The sequence below is a fragment of the Oncorhynchus gorbuscha genome, linkage group LG03 (assembly GCF_021184085.1).
Source record: "Oncorhynchus gorbuscha isolate QuinsamMale2020 ecotype Even-year linkage group LG03, OgorEven_v1.0, whole genome shotgun sequence".
Lineage (NCBI taxonomy): Eukaryota > Metazoa > Chordata > Actinopteri > Salmoniformes > Salmonidae > Oncorhynchus > Oncorhynchus gorbuscha.
Genome location: NC_060175.1, coordinates 104,188,217 through 104,207,394, shown reverse-complemented (window position 1 = coordinate 104,207,394; position 19,178 = coordinate 104,188,217). Strand labels below are relative to the sequence as shown.

The 19,178-nt window shown below is 45.5% G+C and overlaps 1 protein-coding gene across 1 annotated transcript in view; it reads right to left on the bottom strand.

The window, feature by feature from the left end:
* The window catches only part of LOC124018091 (PDZ domain-containing protein 4-like), a 62,185-nt gene that overhangs the window by 24,166 nt on the left and 18,841 nt on the right, over positions 1-19,178 (bottom strand). Inside the window, exons 2-6 of the mRNA XM_046333351.1 lie at positions 13,623-13,673; positions 10,245-10,582; positions 9,068-9,158; positions 1,389-1,487; positions 253-315 (exon numbers count right to left, since the gene is read on the bottom strand). Of these exons, the coding sequence (XP_046189307.1) occupies positions 253-315; positions 1,389-1,487; positions 9,068-9,158; positions 10,245-10,426 (435 nt within the window). The 5' untranslated portion in view covers positions 10,427-10,582; positions 13,623-13,673. The remainder of the gene's footprint in view (positions 1-252; positions 316-1,388; positions 1,488-9,067; positions 9,159-10,244; positions 10,583-13,622; positions 13,674-19,178) is intronic.

The following is a 19,178-nucleotide window of genomic DNA, read 5'->3' as shown; positions in this document are numbered from 1 at the left end:
TGATATGCGCAGTGATTGGCCATTATTTTCAACTCTCTGACAGGCAGCTCACAGAGACTTTTATCGTGTTGAGTAAAAGTTGCGTCAGCCTTCGTTCCTTCTCCTCTATTTTTAGGCAGCCTGTCACTGGGGCACTCTCTCACCACCCAGTAACAGTACAGAAAGTGGCTAAAGCTCTACTAGAGTTTGGAAGTGAAGTGAATTGGCCTACTTTGTCGGGTGGGTGGCGTGTGTGTGTGTGTGTTGGCCTACCTGCAGAATTCTGTCTCCCTCACGGATACGTCCGTTCTTTGCTGCTATACTGTTGGGATTGACCTGAAGAGAAGAGATGAGTTATGGGCCAATGTAGTAGACTAGTGTCAAGGATTAGTACCAGATCTTTGTTTTTCTATATTTTAATTGGTCTTGGTCTCTACATGGTCTTAGTCGTGGTCTCAACATGGTCTTGGTCTCAAAATGGTCTTGGTCTCAAAATGGTCTTGGTCTCAAAATGGTCTTGGTCTCAACATGGTCTTAGTCGTGGTCTCAACATGGTCTTAGTCGTGGTCTCAACATGGTCTTGGTCTCAACATGGTCTTAGTCGTGGTCTCAACATGGTCTTGGTCTCAACATGGTCTTGGTCTCAACATGGTCTTGGTCTCAACATGGTCTTGGTCTCAACATGGTCTTGGTCTCAAAATGGTCTTGGTCTCAAAATGGCCTTGGTCTCAACATGGTCTTGGTCTCAACATGGTCTTAACATGGTCGTGGTCTCAACATGGTCTTGGTCTCAACATGGTCGTGGTCTCAACATGGTCGTGGTCTCAACATGGTCTTAGTCGTGGTCTCAACATGGTCTTGGTCTCAACATGGTCTTGGTCTCAACATGGTCTTAGTCGTGGTCTCAACATGGTCTTGGTCTCAACATGGTCTTGGTCTCAAAATGGTCTTGGTCTCAACATGGTCTTGGTCTCAACATGGTCTTGGTCTCAAGATGGTCTTAGTCGTGGTCTCAACATGGTCTTGGTCTCAACATGGTCTTGGTCTCAAAATGGTCTTGGTCTCAACATGGTCTTGGTCTCAACATGGTCTTGGTCACAACATGGTCTTGGTCTCAACATGGTCTTAACATGGTCTTGGTATCAACATGGTCTTGGTCTCAACATGGTCTTGGTCTCAACATGGTTTTGGTCTCAAAATGGTCTTGGTCGTGGTCTCAACATGGTCTTGGTCTAATCATAGCCTTAACATGGTCTTGGTATCAACATGGTCTTGGTCTCAACATGGTCTTAACATGGTCTTGGTCTCAACATGGTATTGGACTCAACATGGTATTGGTATTCATACACTGGGTCTTTAAAGGTCTCTAATCTCTGGTTAATACATATGCTGCTGGCCTTTTTTCTCACCTCTCCTACATATATTCCCAGGTCCTCCTCATCATCTGTACAGTAACACACTGTCAACCCCAGCTTGTCCTGTTGACTGGACTTATACAGCTCCACCTCCTATAGAGAAGGAGGGAGAGAGAGACAGGAAGAGAGAGGAAAAGGAGTGAGAAAGAGATGAAGAGAAGATTAGAGAGAGAAGGAGGGAGAGAGACAGAGGGAGAGAGAGGAGAGAAGAGAAATGAGAGAGAGAGAGAGAGAGAGAGAGAGAGAGAGAGAGAGAGAGAGAGAGAGAGAGAGAGAGAGAGAGAGAGAGAGAGAGAGAGAGAGAGAGAGAGAGAGAGAGAGAGAGAGAGAGAGAGAGAGAGAGAGAGAGAGAGAGAGAGAGAGAGAAGAGAGAAGAGAGAGAGAGAGAGAGAGAGAGGAGGGAGAGAGAGAGAGAGAGAGGGAGAGAGAGAGAGAGAGAGGAGGGAGAGAGAGTAAGAGAGAAGGGAGACAAGAGAGAGAGAGGAGGGAGAGAGAGTAAGAGAGAAGGGAGAGAGAGTACGAAAGAGAAGGAGGGGGATGGAGCGTATGAGACAGAAGGGGGAGAAAGAGAGAGAGTAAGAGAGGAGGGAGAGAGAGAGAGTAAGAGAGAGAGAGAGCAAGAGAGAAAAAAGGGAGAGAGAGGGAGAGAGTAAGAGAGAGGAGGGAGAGAGAGATAGAGAGCGAGAGGGAAAGAGAGTAATAGAGAGGAGGGAGGAAGAGGGAGGGAGAGAGCAAAAAAAAAATTGTTTGAGATTCTCACAAATGACTGCAAGTGTCATACTGTGCTGTACAGTATACACCCTAGAGTACAAAGACAAATGTTGCTGAAAAACAGAAATTCGGCCAACATTCATATTAATAAGCATTCTTCACAAACTGCCGTAGTTTTCTAGCTCTCGGTGCAACGAGCCTACTGAATCTAAAATATCAGAGTCATTTCCATTTCACTGGAGTTCAGCCCATTTGGATCAATTCCATTTCATTTGCATTCATGCCCTTAACAAAAAATCTTAGATACTGTATCTGCCGGTTCCATTACAAATTCTATTGCGCTTCTCTTGGTGTTTCCAGCTAATTTGTAAGTGAGAGACAGATGGAGGAGGCAGCCAGCCTCTAGACACATTACACTGCACCTATTCAGTGTACAATCTTTGTATTTTTACGTGTTGTTGTTGACTAAATCAAGTGGCAGAGCAGAGATTAAATCAATGAAGGCTGTGAGTTCACACAGTCTTATTGGAAGGAGTGGGACCTTGTATTATAGTAAGCCGCCCTATGGGTGTTTCACAACCGGCCTTGGATTGGGAGTCCCATAGGGCGGCGCAAAATTGGCCCAGCGTTATCCGGGTTAGGGTTTGGCCCGGGGGTAGGCCGTCATTGTAAAATAAGAATTTATTCTTAACCGACTTGCCTAGTTAAATAAAGAATAATAAACTAAATTAAAATAGTACTTTAGAATGCGTTACATTTTAAAGGGATACTTCAAGAGTTTTGGCAATGAAGTCCTTTATCTACTTCCTTAAAGAGTCAGATGAACTCGTGGACGCCATTTTTATGTCTCTGCATGCGGTTTGAAGGAAGATGCTAAGTAGCGTTAGCGCAATTGATTATTAGCGTTAACGCCATGCCTTGATGTCTCATGGGAACAGCTAGCATGCTAGTTGTTCCTGTAGACTTCCAGTCAATGCGCTAACACCAATTAGCAGAAACTACCTCTGACTTCCGTCATAGAGACGTAAAAATGAATCTGACTCCGGAGAAGTAGATGGAGAGCAGTGCCAAAACACCTCGAGGTCTGGAGATCTACAGTACTGGGCGTGCAAGCTTTCATTCCAGCCCTGCAGTAACACACTTGATTCAGCTAATTATGATCCAGAGTGGTCCTAATCGTGATCGTTGATTATATGGACCAGGTGTGTTGGTGATAGGCAGGGACGGAAATTAAGCTGTTTCGTTACAATGGCTTCTCCATCTGTAGTCTTCTTTTTGAACAGCATAAGATAACTGCTTCTGTTACATCTAGAGCATGATTGTGAGAAGCTAGAGCATGATTGTGAGAAGCTAGAGCACGATCGTGAGAAGCTAGAGCACGATCGTGAGAAGCTAGAGCACGATCGTGAGAAGCTAGAGCACGATCGTGAGAAGCTAGAGCACGATCGTGAGAAGCTAGAGCACGATCGTGGGAAGCTAGAGCACGATCGTGAGAAGCTAGAGCACGATCGTGAGAAGCTAGAGCACGATCGTGAGAAGCTAGAGCACGATCGTGAGAAGCTAGAGCACGATCGTGAGAAGCTAGAGCACGATCGTGAGAAGCTAGAGCACGATCGTGGGAAGCTAGAGCACGATCGTGGGAAGCTAGAGCACGATCGTGAGAAGCTAGAGCACGATCGTGAGAAGCTAGAGCACGATCGTGGAAGCTAGAGCACGATCGTGAGAAGCTAGAGCACGATCGTGAGAAGCTAGAGCACGATCGTGAGAAGCTAGAGCACGATCGTGAGAAGCTAGAGCACGATCGTGAGAAGCTAGAGCACGATCGTGAGAAGCTAGAGCACGATCGTGAGAAGCTAGAGCACGATCGTGAGAAGCTAGAGCAAGATCGGAAGCTAGAGCACGATCGTGAGAAGCTAGAGCACAATCGCTAGAGAACGATCTAAGCTAGAGCACGATCGTGAGAAGCTAGAGCAAGATCGTGATCGTGAAGCTAGAGCAAGATCGTGAGAAGCTAGAGCACGATCGTGAGAGAGCACGATCGTGAGAGAGCACGATCCTGAGAAGCTAGAGCACGATCCTGAGAAGCTAGAGCACGATCCTGAGAAGCTAGAGCACGATCGTGAGAAGCTCGTGAGAGCTAGAGCACGATCGTGAGAAGCTAGAGCACGATCGTGAGAAGCTAGAGCACGATCGTAAGAGAAGCTAGAGCACGATCCTGGGAAGCTAGAGCACGATCGTGAGAAGCTAGAGCACGATCCTGAGAAGCTAGAGCACGATCGTCTAGAGAAGATCTGGAAGCTAGAGCACGATCGTGAGAAGCTAGAGCACGATCGTGAGAAGCTAGAGCACGATCGTGAGAAGCTAGAGCACGATCGTGAGCAGAGCACGATCGTGAGAAGCTAGAGCACGATCGTGAGAAGCTAGAGCACGATCGTGAGAAGCTAGAGCACGATCGTGGGAAGCTAGAGCACGATCGTGAGAAGCTAGAGCACGATCGTGAGAAGCTAGAGCACGATCGTGAGAAGCTAGAGCACGATCGTGAGAAGCTAGAGCACGATCGTGCTAGAGCACGATCGTGAGGAAGCTAGAGCACGATCGGGAGAAGCTAGAGCACGATCGTGAGAAGCTAGAGCACGATCTAGAAGCTAGAGCACGATCGTGAGAAGCTAGAGCACGATCGTGAGAAGCTAGAGCACGATCGTGAGAAGCTAGAGCACGATCGTGAGAAGCTAGAGCACGATCGTGAGAAGCTAGAGCACGATCGTGAGAAGCTAGAGCACGATCGTGAGAAGCTAGAGCACGATCGTGAGAAGCTAGAGCACGATCGTGAGAAGCTAGAGAGCACGATCGTGAGAAGCTAGAGCACGATCGTGAGAAGCTAGAGCACGATCCTGAGAAGCTAGAGCACGATCGTGGGAAGCTAGAGCACGATCGTGAGAAGCTAGAGCACGATCCTGAGAAGCTAGAGCACGATCGTGAGAAGCTAGAGCACGATCGTGAGAAGCTAGAGCACGATCGTGAGAAGCTAGAGCACGATCGTGAGAAGCTAGAGCACGATCGTGAGAAGCTAGTGCACGATCGTGGGAAGCTAGAGCACGATCGTGAGAAGCTAGAGCACGATATTGAGAAGCTAGAGCACGATATTGAGAAGCTAGAGCACGATCGTGAGAAGCTAGAGCACGATCGTGAGAAGCTAGAGCAAGATCGTGAGAAGCTAGAGCACGATTGTGAGAAGCTAGAGCACGATCGTGAGAAGCTAGAGCACGATCGTGAGAAGCTAGAGCACGATCGTGAGAAGCTAGAGCATGATTGTGAGAAGCTAGAGCACGATCGTGAGAAGCTAGAGCACGATCGTGAGAAGCTAGAGCATGATCGTGTAAGGTATGAACAATAATTGTCATTTAAACAGGATATGGAGCGTGGAAAAATCAAGTTGCAACGAGCGGATAGAGTTTGGTTAGAGAAGGAATGTTCTCAGGGGAGAGTTTGCTCTGGGAAGGTGACCCAGATTTACCTAGGGGTCGCTCCTCTTTCGGTCGTGTCCCGGACACATTTGATATTTTTGGAAACGTAAGGTTGTTGCCAAAATGTAATGAGAAGGACCCGGAGACGAGCTTGATGCTGTCGCGTTCTCTCGTGTACCCTGTTCCTGAATGTCTAAATCGCTCCTGTCTGTTCCCGTCTGGTTTCGTTTTCTTCTTTCCTCTTAAAAGTTACTTCCCTTCCCATGCACAAACACTGCTGAGGTCTGGGGAGGACGAGTTTGGCTGTGGAATTGTGAACACGTACCCCCCTCATAAATTTGGGACGCAGGCTGGGTCGATTTGGGACGCAGGCTGGGTCGATTTGGGACGCAGGCTGGGTCGATTTGGGGCGCAGGCTGGGTCGATTTGGGACGCAGGCTGGGTCGATTTGGGACGCAGGCTGGGTCGATTTGGGACGCAGGCTGGGTCGATTCGGGACGCAGGCTGGGTCGATTCGGGACGCAGGCTGGGTCGATTTGGGACACAGGCTGGGTCGATTTGGGACGCAGGGTGGGTCGATTTGGGACACAGGCTGGGTCGATTTGGGACACAGGCTGGGTCGATTTGGGACACAGGCTGGGTCGATTTGGGACGCAGCTTGGGTCAATTTGTTTGTGTGATTGGTATGGTGTTCCGGGGTCCTTTATGGGGGGGGGGGACTTAGGCAGCCTGCTTTGCCACCTTAGTTGTGGGTAGTTATCTGTGTTCGTGGCCTGTATAGCCCTAGTCAGCTTCACGTTCGTTTAAGTTGTTTCTTGATTTGTTGGCGACATTTATAATATAGAGAAATGTACGCTCACCACGCTGCACCTTGGTTCATACGACGGTCGTGACACAGAGCACAGTTTGACATACTGTAGGTTTATCTAAACAGTACAGTTTTATTTAGGTTTATCTAAACAGTACAGTTTTATTTAGGTTTATCGAAACTGTATTTTATATAGATTTATCTAAACAGTAGAGTTTCAATTAGGTTTATCTAAACAGTATAGTTTTATTTAGGTTTATCTAAATGGTAAAGTTGTATATAGTTAAAACCTCTTGGGGATAGGGCTGTTCACTGCCCCCGCTGGAGTAATTGCGTGCCCATAGTAAACAATTTTTTTTGTCAAAAGTTGCTAATATATGCAAATAAAAATATTATTGAATAGAAAACACTCTAAAGCTTCTAAACCCGTTTAAATTATGTCTGTATGTAAAGCAGAACTCTCAGGGCAGTCATTCTCCCAAACTCTCTCTTGTCATCAGAAAAGTTGGCCCAACTTTGACGTCATCGCCCCCACCCTCCCCAAGCACCTACAGGTCTGGGAACAGTCTCTCTGTCTTCAGCGCGATCTCAGCTTTCAATGGGGATTCTCATTCTGAGAATCGCTCGCTCACGAGAGTTTTGGCGGGCCGAAACCTTTCGGTCACGCGAAAAAACAGGTCACTCTCATGCGCACTCTGCTCCGGTCCTGTCTTTTTTCCAAGATCGATTATACAATGCATGCGTTTCTGTTCGTCCTCACGATTGCTGTACACCTTTATAACATGTTAAAGCTTGATTATGAAGTTAGTTTGACAAGTTTAGTCGACATATAATATGTAAGTTCGAAGTTTTGGTGCGCATCCACTTGACTTTTGGCTACATTTCAACCGAAATGTGTTGTGTTTGAGAACCGAAAGACACAGACTGCAAAACTAAATGCTGTTTTTGGTAAGTATAATTCCTTCCAGGTCTTCTGATGGAAGAACAGCAAAGGTAAGGGAATATTTATGTGGTAAATTTGGGTTTCTGTGGACTCCAAGATAGAGGAGCCATAATGCTACTTTTTGAGCGCCGACTCATAGTATAGCCTAGTGAACGAAACCTGTAACGTTAAAAATAAATGTAACACAGCGATTGCATTCAGAAGAAGTGTATCTAACTATATATATGTAGAACATGCATATTTAGTCAAAGTTTATGATGTGTATTCCTTGTTAGCTGACGTTATCTGCCGGAGCTATCGTCATTTCTCAGGACATTTGAGTAGCATATTTTGAACGATGCATCATTGTAAACAGAGATTTATGGATATATATAGCATATTATTGAAAAAAACATAAATGTACTGTGTAACATGTTATATTACTGTCATCTGATGAAGATTTCAAAAGGTTAGTGCATTATTTTTCTTTTAATCCTGCGTTTGTTGATTGCATATTTTTTCAACTTGGCTATGCAAATTAGCTGTGTCTTCGGTGGTGGTTTGACATAAATATGTGCTATGTTTTCGCCGTAAAACATTTTAGAAATCTGACTTGCTGGGTAGATAAACAATGTGTTTATCTTTCATTTGAGCCATTGGACTTGTTAATGTGTGGAGGTTAAATATTTTTAGGAATATTTTTGCGTTCCATGCGCCACCTTCCAGCTGAACGTGGGGGGGGGGGTGTTCCAAAATTGGAACCCTAGTCCCCTTCTGGTTAAATCGAAATCTAAACAGTAGAGTTTAATTTAGGTTTATCTAAACAGTAGAGTTTCAATTAGGTTTATCTAAACAGTAGAGTTTTATTTATGTTTATCTAAACAGTAGAGTTTTATTTAGGTTTATCTAAACAGTAGAGTTTTATTTAGGTTTATCTAAATTTGGGACGCAGGTTTATCTAAATGGTAAAGTTGTATATAGTTTAATCGAAATCTAAACAGTAGAGTTTTATATACTTATATGAACGGTAGAATGTCAGGAAGATTCAGAATTTGTTGGTAACATATGTAAGATGTTTAATATTCATCAAATGTGTGTAAGTTACTTCTCATCAGAATGGTATTTTTGTATAATACTGTGGCGAGGTTGCAGTTATCTGTTCTATGTCAAGACTAAGTTGCATGGGCCACAGAGAGGGGTGAGGTCAAAGTGTCATCATGTGTAAACATATCTTTTACTCCCTTACCTTTCCCAGTGGGGAAAGGAGGGTGGCAGTGTCTGGAATCATTCTATTCTCCCTCTAATGTTGTTTCTATCTTAACCTATAGCCTCACTCTCATCTCCGTGAGTTTGTATTTAGAGTGGGTTGTATCTAAATGACAATTTGATATATGCCTGTTGATATGGAGGATTGGTTTATGGTTCTGGGGTTTGGGAAAGGAGACAAAGCTGAACGATGAATTATGTCTATGCTGTCTGACTATGTGTGATCTTTGCTATAAAGGATCCCATTTTGCCATTGTGTGGGGACTCTCAACTTTTCATTAGAGATACGGAACTGTTGAAAGTCAAAATGCTATAGAGCTTATATAATTAAAGATGGACTTTTATAACTAACTCTGACTTGTGTGTGTGGTTTGCTCCCATGATTTCGTAAATAGAGGAAATTTCCACGACAAGAGTCGTATATATTTAAATCTAAACTGTAGAGATGTATATAGGCTGATCTAAAAGGTAGAATTTGATATGGCTACAGTATATCTCATACCTCGTACTCCAGTTCCTCTTGTCGGTCCACTTCGTGGTGAGCTATGTCAAAGTAGTCGTTGGGATCGTTGTACTCGTGATCGTAGGTACAGCTGTGGAGAGACAGTGTGAAGTAATGGTGTTAAAGGGCTCTGTACACTATCGTTAGCACTGTAGGTTATACTCTACTCAATGCACTGTATTCTCAGAAAAGATGCTGTAAGTTAGGGTTTGTTTAACTGTTCAGCCCGCGGTGTCCCTTCTGAGGGGAATTCAACTTGTTGAGGGTAAGAATAGTCAAATAAACAAAGGTGTAATTATTTTTTTTTTTTTTGGTTAGTAGTTTCCTCTTTTGATGTCAGTCACTGAAAGTCACTCAATTTACACGAGCTAATAACTTATAGATTGGTTTAAGTTGGTTTAGCCAGCTGGCTAATCATGGTCAAATGACTGATTATGGAGATACCGGATGTGGGTATGGAGACCTGCGAGCCCATAGAGGCCCCTCATGATAAGTTCAGATTTTTTTTTATGACACCCATCCCCATCAATGTTGCCCATCCCTGTTCTAAGTGGACAGCTGGAGAAACAGAAATAATGGAGCAACCGATCCCTAAATGCTACCAAGGCTGATGACAAGATGTACGTTTGATGTTCAAAAACGTATTAGATGGGATCGAACCGAGCAAAATCTGGATCACATCATGAGTAATCGTTTTTAGATTCAAGATGATTGATTACAGACAGACAGACAGACAGACAGACAGACAGACAGACAGACAGACAGACAGACAGACAGACAGACAGACAGACAGACAGACAGACAGACAGACAGACAGACAGACAGACAGACAGACAGACAGACAGACAGACAGACAGACAGACAGACAGACAGACAGACAGACAGACAGACAGACAGACAGACAGACAGACAGACAGACAGACAGACAGACAGACAGACAGACAGACAGACAGACAGACAGACAGACAGTATTTCATTTGTCCTATGGTTGTACGGACATATTCTCAGACAAGACGATAAGGTTGCAGGCATGTACTTCATTCACTACATAAAGCTGAGATACTTACATCTCATTCAGTTCATAAAGCTGAGATACTTACATCTCATTCACTACATAAACCTGAGGTACTTACATATCATTCAGTACATAAACCTGAGGTACTACACATGCACTTACAACTCATTCAGTAGACAAGGGTCCATGAGGTGAGGCAGTGGAGGAGAGGGTGGTGGTTGCGTGGGTGAGGAGCCGCCATGGGATTGGTGGTGGGTTGACCTCCCCACGGTCAGAATATTCTGGAAGCTAATGTCAGTCTGAGTGCAGTTATCCACACAGTCTGGGATGGACACCAGCCCCATGGTGCCTACATTACCCAGGGTACCCCCTGGCCCCAAGGTGCCACCATTACTCCGGTAGCCTCTACATCCCACCACCTGCAGCAGCAAAGGACCCTGGGAGTTGGAGTTTGGAGTGTTTCTCTCCTGGGGCAGCTGAGATGGTCTCCTTCCTTTGACCTGGAGAGACAGGGGGGGTGTGTGTGTGTGGGGGGCGATAACAAAGTATTAAAACATGCCAATCTGCCAATCTGAGCATAAAGGAATTGAATCGCTCCCAGTAAAAAAAAAACTATTCACCAGTGAATTGAAACAGTGCACAAACAAACCCCATGAATGTCTAGAACCAATGGTTCCCCTGCGGCTCACATGTTATTTTGCCGGGAACCATAAGCAGTGTCTGCGGTCCCTAAAGCAATGAGCAGTGTCTACGGTCCCTAAAGCCATGAGCAGTGTCTGTGGTCCCTAAAGCCATGAGCAGTGTCTGTGGTCCCTAAAGCCATGAGCAGTGTCTGTGGTCCCTAAAGCCATGAGCAGTGTCTGTGGTCCCTAAAGCCGAGAGCAGTGTCTACGGTCCCTAAAGCCATGAGCAGTGTCTACGGTCCCTAAAGCCATGAGCAGTGTCTACGGTCCCTAAAGCCATGAGCAGTGTCTACGGTCCCTAAAGCCATGTGCAGTGTCTACGGTCCCTAAAGCCATGAGCAGTGTCTACGGTCCCTAAAGCCATGAGCAGTGTCTACGGTCCCTAAAGCCATGAGCAGTGTCTACGGTCACTAAAGCCATGAGCAGTGTCTACGGTCCCTAAAGCCATGAGCAGTGTCTACGGTCCCTAAAGCCATGAGCAGTGTCTACGGTCCCTAAAGCCATGAGCAGTGTCTACGGTCCCTAAAGCCATGAGCAGTGTCTACGGTCCCTAAAGCCATGAGCAGTGTCTACGGTCCCTAAAGCCATGAGCAGTGTCTACGGTCCCTAAAGCAGGAACTTTAAATGGTACTAATTCAGAGTGTTAAACAGCACTGCAGCAGAAAGAGGACACCTACAGTGGGTCATAAAAGTATTTAGTCAGCCACCAATTGTGCAAGTTCTCCCACTTAAAAAGATGATAGAGGCCTGTAATTTTCATCATAGGTAAACTTCAACTATGACAGACAAAAACGAAAACAACAAACGAGTGAAACTAATTACAGCCTATCTGGTGACTAACACAGAGACAGGTACAATCACCCACGAAATACAACGCGCACTCAGGCTGCCTAAATACGGTTCCCAATCCGAGACAACGAGAATCAGCTGACTCCAATTAGGAATCGCCTCAGGCAGCCAAGCCTAACTAGACACACCCCTAATAATACACACTCCCAATTAATACAACCCCAATACGAAATACTACATATAAACCCATGTCACACCCTGGCCTACCCAAACATATAACAAAACACAAGATACAATGACCAAGGCGTGACACTTTGTTGGCAATGACAGAGGTCAAACGTTTTCTCTAAGTCTTCACAAGGTTTTCACACACTGTTGCTGGTATTTTGTCCCATTCCTCCATGCAGATCTCCTCTAGAGCAGTGATGTTTTGGGGCATTTGCTGGGCAACACAATTTCAACTCCCTCCAAAGATTTTCTATGGGGTTGAGATCTGGAGACTGGCTAGGCCACTCCAGGACCTTGAAATGCTTCTTACAAAGCCACTCCTTCGTTGCCCGGGCGGTGTGTTTGGGATCATTGTCATGCTGAAAGACCCAGCCACGTTTCATCTTCAATGCCCTTGCTGATGGAAGGAGGTTTTCACTCAAAATCTCACAATACATGGCCCCATTCATTCTTTCCTTTACACGGATCAGTCGTCTTGGTCCCTTTGAAGAAAAACAGCCCCAAAGCATGATGTTTCCACCCCCATGCTTCACATTAGGTATGGTGTTCTTTGGATGCAACTCAGCATTCTTTGTCCTCCAAACACGACGAGTTGAGTTTTTACCAGAAAGTTATATTTTGGTTTCATCTGACCATATGACATTCTCCCAATCTTCTTCTGGATCATCCAAATTCTCTCTAGTAAACTTCAGACAGGCCTGGACATGTACTGGCTTAAGCAGGGGGACACGTCTGGCACTGCAGGATTTGAGTCCCTGGCGGCGTAGTGTGTTACTGATGGTAGGCTTCGTTACTTTGGTCCCAGCTCTCTGCAGGTCATTCACTAGGTCCCCCCGTGTGGTTCTGGGATTTTTGCTCACTGTTCTTGTGATCATTTTCACCCCACGGGGTGAGACCTTGCGTTGAGCCCCAGATCGAGGGAGATTATCAGTGGTCTTGTATGTCTTCCATTTCCTAGTAATTGCGCCCACCGTTGATCTCTTCAAACCAAGCTGCTTACCTATTGCAGATTCAGTCTTCCCAGCCTGGTGCAGGTCTACAATTTTGTTTCTGGTGTCCTTTGACAGCTCTTTGGTCTTGGCCATATTGGAGTTTGGAGTGTGACTGTTTGAGGTTGTGGACAGGTGTCTTTTATACTGATAACAAGTTCAAACAGGTGCCATTAATACAGGTAACGAGTGGAGAACAGAGGAGCCTCTTAAAGAAGAAGTTACAGGTCTGTGAGAGCCAGAAATCTTGCTTGTTTGTAGGTGACCAAATACTTATTTTCCACCATAATATGCAAATAAATTCATTAAAAATCCTACAATGTGATTTTCTGGATTTTTTTTCTCATATTGTCTGTCATAGTTGAAGTGTCCCTATGATGAAAATTACAGTCCTCTCTCATCTTTTTAAGTGGGAGAACTTGCACAATTGGTGGCTGACTAAATACTTTTTTGCCCCACTGTATGTGATGTGACCCAGTTCATCCACAAGATTGAGTTAGTTCTTTGATCTTTAGCCTAGGCATCAACTCAGGGATCTAACTCAAGTCTTGATAGAAGCATAGTTGTATAATGAAACATGATGATTTCATGCACGTCAACAACACCAACCAATGAAACATGATGAATTCATGCACGTCAACAACACCAACAATGAAACATGATGAATTCATGCACGTCAACAACAACAACCAATGAAACATGATGAATTCATGCACGTCAACAACAACAACAATGAAACATGATGAATTCATGCACGTCAACAACAACTACAAAAAAACACAAATGTAGCTTTTAGAATAGATAGAAAACTGGTGGGGAAAAGATTAGTTAGAGTTGTGTTGAATTCCCACCTTGTTGCAATGTCCATCAAGAGGTCTCAGTGTCCCGTTTATGTAGCCCTTCTGTTGGTAGAGAGAGAGAAGACATTTCATTGAAGGTTAGGGATAGGGCTCAAAGGGTTGGTATGTGTGAAATATGGGAGGGCTATGCTTAAAGGGTTGGTATGTGTGAAGTACAATAGGGCTATGTTTAAAGGGTTGGTATGTGTGGAAGTACGGGAGGGCTATGCTTAAAGGGTTGGTATGTGTGAAGTACGGGAGGGCTATGCTTAAAGGGTTGGTATGTGTGAAGTACGGGAGGGCTATGTTTAAAGGGTTGGTATGTGTGAAGTACGGGAGGGCTATGTTTAAAGGGTTGGTATGTGTGAAGTACGGGAGGGCTATGTTTAAAGGGTTGGTATGTGTGGAAGTACGGGAGGGCTATATTTAAAGGGTTGGTATGTGTGAAGTACGGGAGGGCTATGTTTAAAGGGTTGGTATGTGTGAAGTACGGGAGGGCTATATTTAAAGGGTTGGTATGTGTGAAGTACGGGAGGGCTATGTTTAAAGGGTTGGTATGTGTGAAGTACGGGAGGACTATATTTAAAGGGTTGGTATGTGTGAAGTACGGGAGGGCTATGTTTAAAGGGTTGGTATGTGTGAAGTACCGGAGGGCTATGTTTAAAGGGTTGGTATGTGTGAAGTACGGGAGGGCTATGTTTAAAGGATTGGTATGTGTGAAGTACGGGAGGGCTATGTTTAAAGGGTTGGTATGTGTGAAGTACGGGAGGGCTATGTTTAAAGGATTGGTATGTGTGAAGTACGGGAGGGCTATGTTTAAAGGGTTGGTATGTGTGAAGTACAGGAGGGCTATGTTTAAAGGGTTGGTATGTGTGAAGTACAATAGGGCTATGCTTAAAGGGTTGGTATGTGTGAAGTACAATAGGGCTATGCTTAAAGGGTTGGTATGTGTGAAGTACAATAGGGCTATGCTTAAAGGGTTGGTATGTGTGAAGTACAATAGGGCTATGCTTAAAGGGTTGGTATGTGTGAAGTACAATAGGGCTATGCTTAAAGGGTTGGTATGTGTGAAGTACAATAGGGCTATGCTTAAAGGGTTGGTATGTGTGAAGTACAATAGGGCTATGCTTAAAGGGTTGGTATGTGTGAAGTACAATAGGGCTATGCTTAAAGGGTTGGTATGTGTGAAGTACAATAGGGCTATGTTTAAAGGATTGGTATGTGTGAAGTACGGGAGGGCTATGTTTAAAGGGTTGGTATGTGTGAAGTACGGGAGGGCTATGTTTAAAGGGTTGGTATGTGTGAAGTACAATAGGGCTATGCTTAAAGGGTTGGTATGTGTGAAGTACAATAGGGCTATGCTTAAAGGGTTGGTATGTGTGAAGTACAATAGGGCTATGCTTAAAGGGTTGGTATGTGTGAAGTACAATAGGGCTATGCTTAAAGGGTTGGTATGTGTGAAGTACAATAGGGCTATGCTTAAAGGGTTGGTATGTGTGAAGTACGGGAGGGCTATGCTTAAAGGGTTGGTATGTGTGAAGTACAATAGGGCTATGCTTAAAGGGTTGGTATGTGTGAAGTACGGGAGGGCTATGCTTAAAGGGTTGGTATGTGTGAAGTACGGGAGGGCTATGCTTAAAGGGTTGGTATGTGTGAAGTACCTAGAAAATAAAAAAGAACGGGAGGAGATGGGGGGGAGAGGGGGGGGGGGCACGCTGGACAATATAGACTAATAGCGTACCGGTATTTGTGTTAAAATGAGAAATATTTTCTGCTGAATCAATAAGAATCATATATATTTAAACGACAAGCAGGCGTTGGTATGTTATTTCCCTCGAGGAAACCGGATGACAACACCTGGAATCTAATGAATCAATGATTTATTTAGTGTGGAGTATACACTCTATAGGCCCCGAGCTGTGCTCACCATGCCCCATAGATAACTAGCTCACATCTCATACACATGGAGAACCTTGCAGGACCGGTGGGATTCATTTGGTTAATTATGTTATGTGTGTGCGTGTGTATGTTTGTGCATGTGTGTGTGTTTGCGTGCGTGTATGTGTGTATGTACGAGTGTATAGACATTAGAGGGGATATCATGGCACGTATCGTAAGAGTAGGGTGAGAGTTACCAGTTAACCCCGGTGTGCTGGCTATGTTCCCAGCCTTGCCCTCATACCATCATGGTCACCGAATCATCCCCAGCTTCCAATTGGCTCATTCCTCCCCCTTCCTCTCCCATCTGTAACTATTCCCCAGGTCGTTGCTGTAAATGAGAATGTGTTCTCAGTCAACTTACCTTCAATCAAAGAGAATGCAGGTGTCACGTTCTGACCTTTATTTCCTTTGTTTTGTATTTATTTTAGTATGGTCAGGGTGTGAGCTGGGTGGGCAGTCTATGTTTGTTTTTCTATGTTTTGGGGGTATTTCTATGTTTCGGCCTAGTATGGTTCTCAATCAGAGGCCGGTGTCATTAGTTGTCTCTGATTGAGAATCATACTTAGGTAGCCTGGTTGTCTCTGTTTGAGAATCATACTTAGGTAGCCTGGTTGTCTCTGATTGAGAATCATACTTAGGTAGCCTGGTTGTCTCTGATTGAGAATCATACTTAGGTAGCCTGGTTGTCTCTGTTTGAGAATCATACTTAGGTAGCCTGGTTGTCTCTGTTTGAGAATCATACTTAGGTAGCCTGGTTGTCTCTGATTGAGAATCATACTTAGGTAGCCTGGTTGTCTCTGATTGAGAATCATACTTAGGTAGCCTGGGTTTCACTGTGTGTTTGTGGGTGATTGTTCCTGTCTCTGTCTTTGCACTAGATAGGACTGTTTAGGTTTTCCATGTTTATTGTTTTGTAGTGTTCATGTGTACATTTACGTATTAAAAGAACCATGGACATTTACCACGCAGCATTTTGGTCCTCTGATCCTTTTTGCCTCTCCTCTTCGGAAGAAGAGGAGGAAATCCCTGACAGCAGGCCATGGTAGAACTGGGACATGTTCAGCTTCCAGGAATTGTGTCCAGACCGTTGTGACATGGGGCTGTGCATTCTCATAGTGAAACATGAGGTAATGGTCGGGGATGAATGGCACGACAACGGACCTCAGGAACTCGTCACGGTATCTCTGTGTATTCAAATTTCCATGGATAAAATGTGATGGGTGTTCATTGGCCGTAGCTTATACCTGCCCATACCATAACTCACAGGAGATTGGTGGCGCCTTATTAGTGGAGAACGGGCTCGTGGTAATGACTGGAGCGGATTCGGTGGAATGGTATCAAATGCATCAAACACATTGGTTAGCAGGTGGTTGATGCCATTATAGCTCCGTTCCGGGCCATTGTCCCCTCGGCAGCCTTCTGTGCCACAAACCATCGGCACCATGGGGCACTCTGTTCACAACATTGACATCAGCAAAACCTCTCGCCCACACGCCCGTTCCGGGCCATTCTCCCCTCGGCAGCCTTCTGTGCCACAACCCATCGGCACCATGGGGCACTCTGTTCACAACGTTGACATCAGCAAAACCTCTCGCCCACACGCCGTCATTCACACACCATGGGGCACTCTGTTCACAACGTTGACATCAGCAAAACCTCTCGCCCACACGCCGCCATTCACACTGTCAGCCATTTGCCCGGGTGCAGTTGAAACAAGATTAATCTGAGAAGATCACACTAAAGTCGTTTACTAAGGCCGAAATGCAGTCAGGTCAAGCCCATGGTTAAGACGACGAGCATGCAGATGAGATCTTTCCTGAGATGGTTTCTGAGAGTTTTTGCCAGGTGGTTGGTCTCAGATAATCCCGCAGGTGAAGAAGCCAGCTGTAAAAGTCCTGGGCTGGCATGGTTACATGTGGTCTGCAGTTTTGAGGCCGGTTAGATGTGCGGCACAATTCTCTTAAACGATGTTGGAGGTGGCATATGGTAGAGAAATGAACATTACATTTTTGAGTGGCCTTTTATTGTCCCCAGCACAAGGTACACCTATGTAATGATCATGCTGTTTACTCAGCTTCTTGATATGCCACACCAGTCAGGTGGATGGATTAGCTGAGGCAAAGGAGAAACGCTCACTGACACGGATGTAAACAAATTTCTTCACAAAAATTTAGAGAAAAAAGCTTTTGTGCATATCGAAAATGTAAGGGATCTTCTTTTTTTTCAGCACATGAAACACGGGAACAACATTTTCCATTATATTTATGTTCAGTATATAAAGAATGTTCCCAAAACTGGACCCTCAAACATCAGGGGAACATTACGTGGTAACATTGCAAAAACATTCTCGTTCTCTAGAATAGCTGGGCACTCCTGTCCTGTCTAGTGTAGTGACTACTCACTGATTCCCACACCTCATTGACTACTCACTGATTCCCACACCTCATTGACTACTCACTGATTCCCACACCTCATTGACCACTCACTGATTCCCACACCTCATTGACAATTCGCTGATTCCCACATCCCATTGGCTATTCACTGATTACCATAACTCATTGACTATTCACTGTACCCAATCATTGCACATTTCTATCCTTGTTCCCATCCTCCATCTCCCTGTACCGTTCTCTCTCTCTCTGTCTCTCCCTCTAGCTATCCCCATCACCCCTTCATTTTTTCATCACGGCTGAGAGGACTCAATCAAAGCCTCATGAACCTCAAAACTTTCTGCTAAGGATGTTTATCTCTCACAAATCCCCCCTCTCTCTATCCCTAACCCTCTCTCTAATATCCCCCTCTCTCTATCCCTAGCCCTCTCTCTAATATCCCCCTCTCTCTATCCCTAGATTGACCCCTCACCCCCATCATTCCTCCGCTCCCCAATCCTCCCCTCCCCATCCCTCCATCACACCGTAGTAACAGAGCTGGGGGTTGTAGACCCTCCCCTCCCCTCCCCTCTCTATCCCTAACCCTCTCTCTCTATCCCTAGATTGACCTCCCCTCCCCTCTCTCTATCCCTAACCCTCTCTCTCTATCCCTAGATTGACCTCCCCACCCCCATCATTCCTCCGCTCCCCAATCCTCCCCTCCCCATCCCTCCATCACACCGTAGTAACAGAGCTGGGGGTTGTAGACCCTCCCCTCCCCTCTCTCTATCCCTAACCCTCTCTCTCTATCCCTAGATTGACCTCCCCACCCCCATCATTCCTCCGCTCCCCAATCCTCCCCTCCCCATCCCTCCATCACACCGTAGTAACAGAGCTGGGGGTTGTAGACCCTCCCCTCCCTCCCCTCTCCTCTCTCTATCCCTAACCTTCTCTCTCTATCCCTAGATTGACCCCTCACCCCCATCATTCCTCCGCTCCCCAATCCTCCCCTCCCCATCCCTCCATCACACCGTAGTAACAGAGCTGGGGGTTGTAGACCCTCCCCTCCCCTCCCCTCCCCTCCCCTCTCTCTATCCCTAACCCTCTCTCTAATATCCCCCTCTCTCTATCCCTAGATTGACCTCCCCTCCCCTCTCTCTATCCCTAACCCTCTCTCTCTATCCCTAGATTGACCTCCCCACCCCCATCATTCCTCCGCTCCCCAATCCACTCAGTCCCGTAATGGGTGTCAAACAAG